This window comes from Antrostomus carolinensis, unplaced genomic scaffold, assembly GCF_000700745.2.
Source record: "Antrostomus carolinensis isolate BGI_N321 unplaced genomic scaffold, ASM70074v2 scaffold45562, whole genome shotgun sequence".
NCBI classification, from domain to species: domain Eukaryota; kingdom Metazoa; phylum Chordata; class Aves; order Caprimulgiformes; family Caprimulgidae; genus Antrostomus; species Antrostomus carolinensis.
This window is the reverse complement of record NW_010301053.1, coordinates 4,962-6,283: the sequence shown is the minus strand read 5'-3', so window position 1 is coordinate 6,283 and position 1,322 is coordinate 4,962. Positions and strand designations below refer to the sequence as shown.

The window sequence follows — 1,322 nt, the reverse complement described above, 5'->3', positions numbered from 1 at the left end:
TTCAGAGGCTGCAGGTTCAGAGGTTGTGCTCTCTCCTGGCTTACTCTGGTTTTTATCTCAGATCTTCAGATTTTAGTATCCTGGTTTGATAACTTTCTCCCCACTCTGTGAACTTCCTCACTTGCCAGCCCAAAGGGGGAGGCATCACCACCCAGAAACCACAACCCCCTACATCAACCCAAACATGACTCTAATAAAACCTCCCCTCCTTTCTGTAACCAACAGAGTGGTTGGGAAGGGAAAAGCTGAGGGGGCTGCGCTGGCTTCCAGCTCCACATGGAGGTCAGAGCTGGGCAAGAAGGAGCTCAGCTCAGCCACGTGTGTTGTTTTCTACAGGAACAAGATCTGCCCGACGCCGTCGCCGCAGCACGCGCGTCCCCAGCTCAACTTTACCTTCACCAGCTCGAAAGGAAATCTCTCGTGGAAAATGCGGTTGATTCTGGCACCCCCGGAGAGTTCGAGTGTGTCCACCTGGTCTCCTGAACCTTCGATTCGTTTCTCAAAGTCCACACCAAATTGTTGGACCATTCTGTGGAGAAACAACGGGATTAAACAGGTGCCAGACGGACAGATGGACAGCCAGACCACCTCCCACAGCCCAATTCCTGTTGCAGAAGCAGAAATCCCTTGCTTGTGGTAGTTTCAAAGCACGTGGGCAGGTCGAGGAGGGACACAAATGGTCCTTTCTAACCCCAAGGCCACACTGTTTGCTCTAGGACAGCAGCCTGCCAGGCAGCACCGGTGGAGATGGAATCACCCAGGTGCCAGGTTGGCACTGTTGGAGTTGGCAGGGTCGTCTGCCTGCATCGCTTGCTCCCAAAAAATGGGCTGTTCCAGGCTATTTCCTTGGAAGAAGCCACCAGCTGAGATAAACAAGCCTGGCACAAGAGGAGAGTGAGTTTATTTCTGTGCCAGCAAGGTTTCTGGCTGGGAGAGTGGCCTGGTTTTGAGCTGGGCCAGAGCTGGTTTCTTTCCAACAGTTTGAACAGGGCTGGGGTTTGGGTTCAGCTGGGATTTGTGAGGAGAGAAACACTGAGAACACACTGATGTTTTCAGTGGTCGCTGGAAGTTGAAGGACTCTGTGTTTTGCCAGTTGCAAGAGCAAGATCTAAGAGGGGGGGCAATGAATATTTAAATTAATGAGCTAAATTGGCATCTGGCTCTGCCAAGGGGCTGTTCCATCTCCTGTCCCCCATGGGCAGGAGATCCATGAGGGGCTCTTCCTCTCTTGCTCTCTCTGGCTTTGGCTCGGGCTCTGGCTCTCCCGGGATTGCGGTTTCGGGTTGAGATTGTGGCTCCTCCAGGATTGTTATCTGGGAACA

General features: G+C 52.7%; 1 protein-coding gene across 1 annotated transcript in view; it reads right to left on the bottom strand.

The window, feature by feature from the left end:
• Positions 1-393: 393 nt before the first annotated feature.
• Positions 394-1,322, bottom strand: part of LOC104521356 (dynamin-2) — a gene marked incomplete at both ends in the record, with an annotated part of 4,718 nt that continues 3,789 nt past the window's right edge. The window contains one exon of the mRNA XM_010163326.1: positions 394-529. Within this exon, the coding sequence (XP_010161628.1) occupies positions 394-529 (136 nt within the window). The remainder of the gene's footprint in view (positions 530-1,322) is intronic.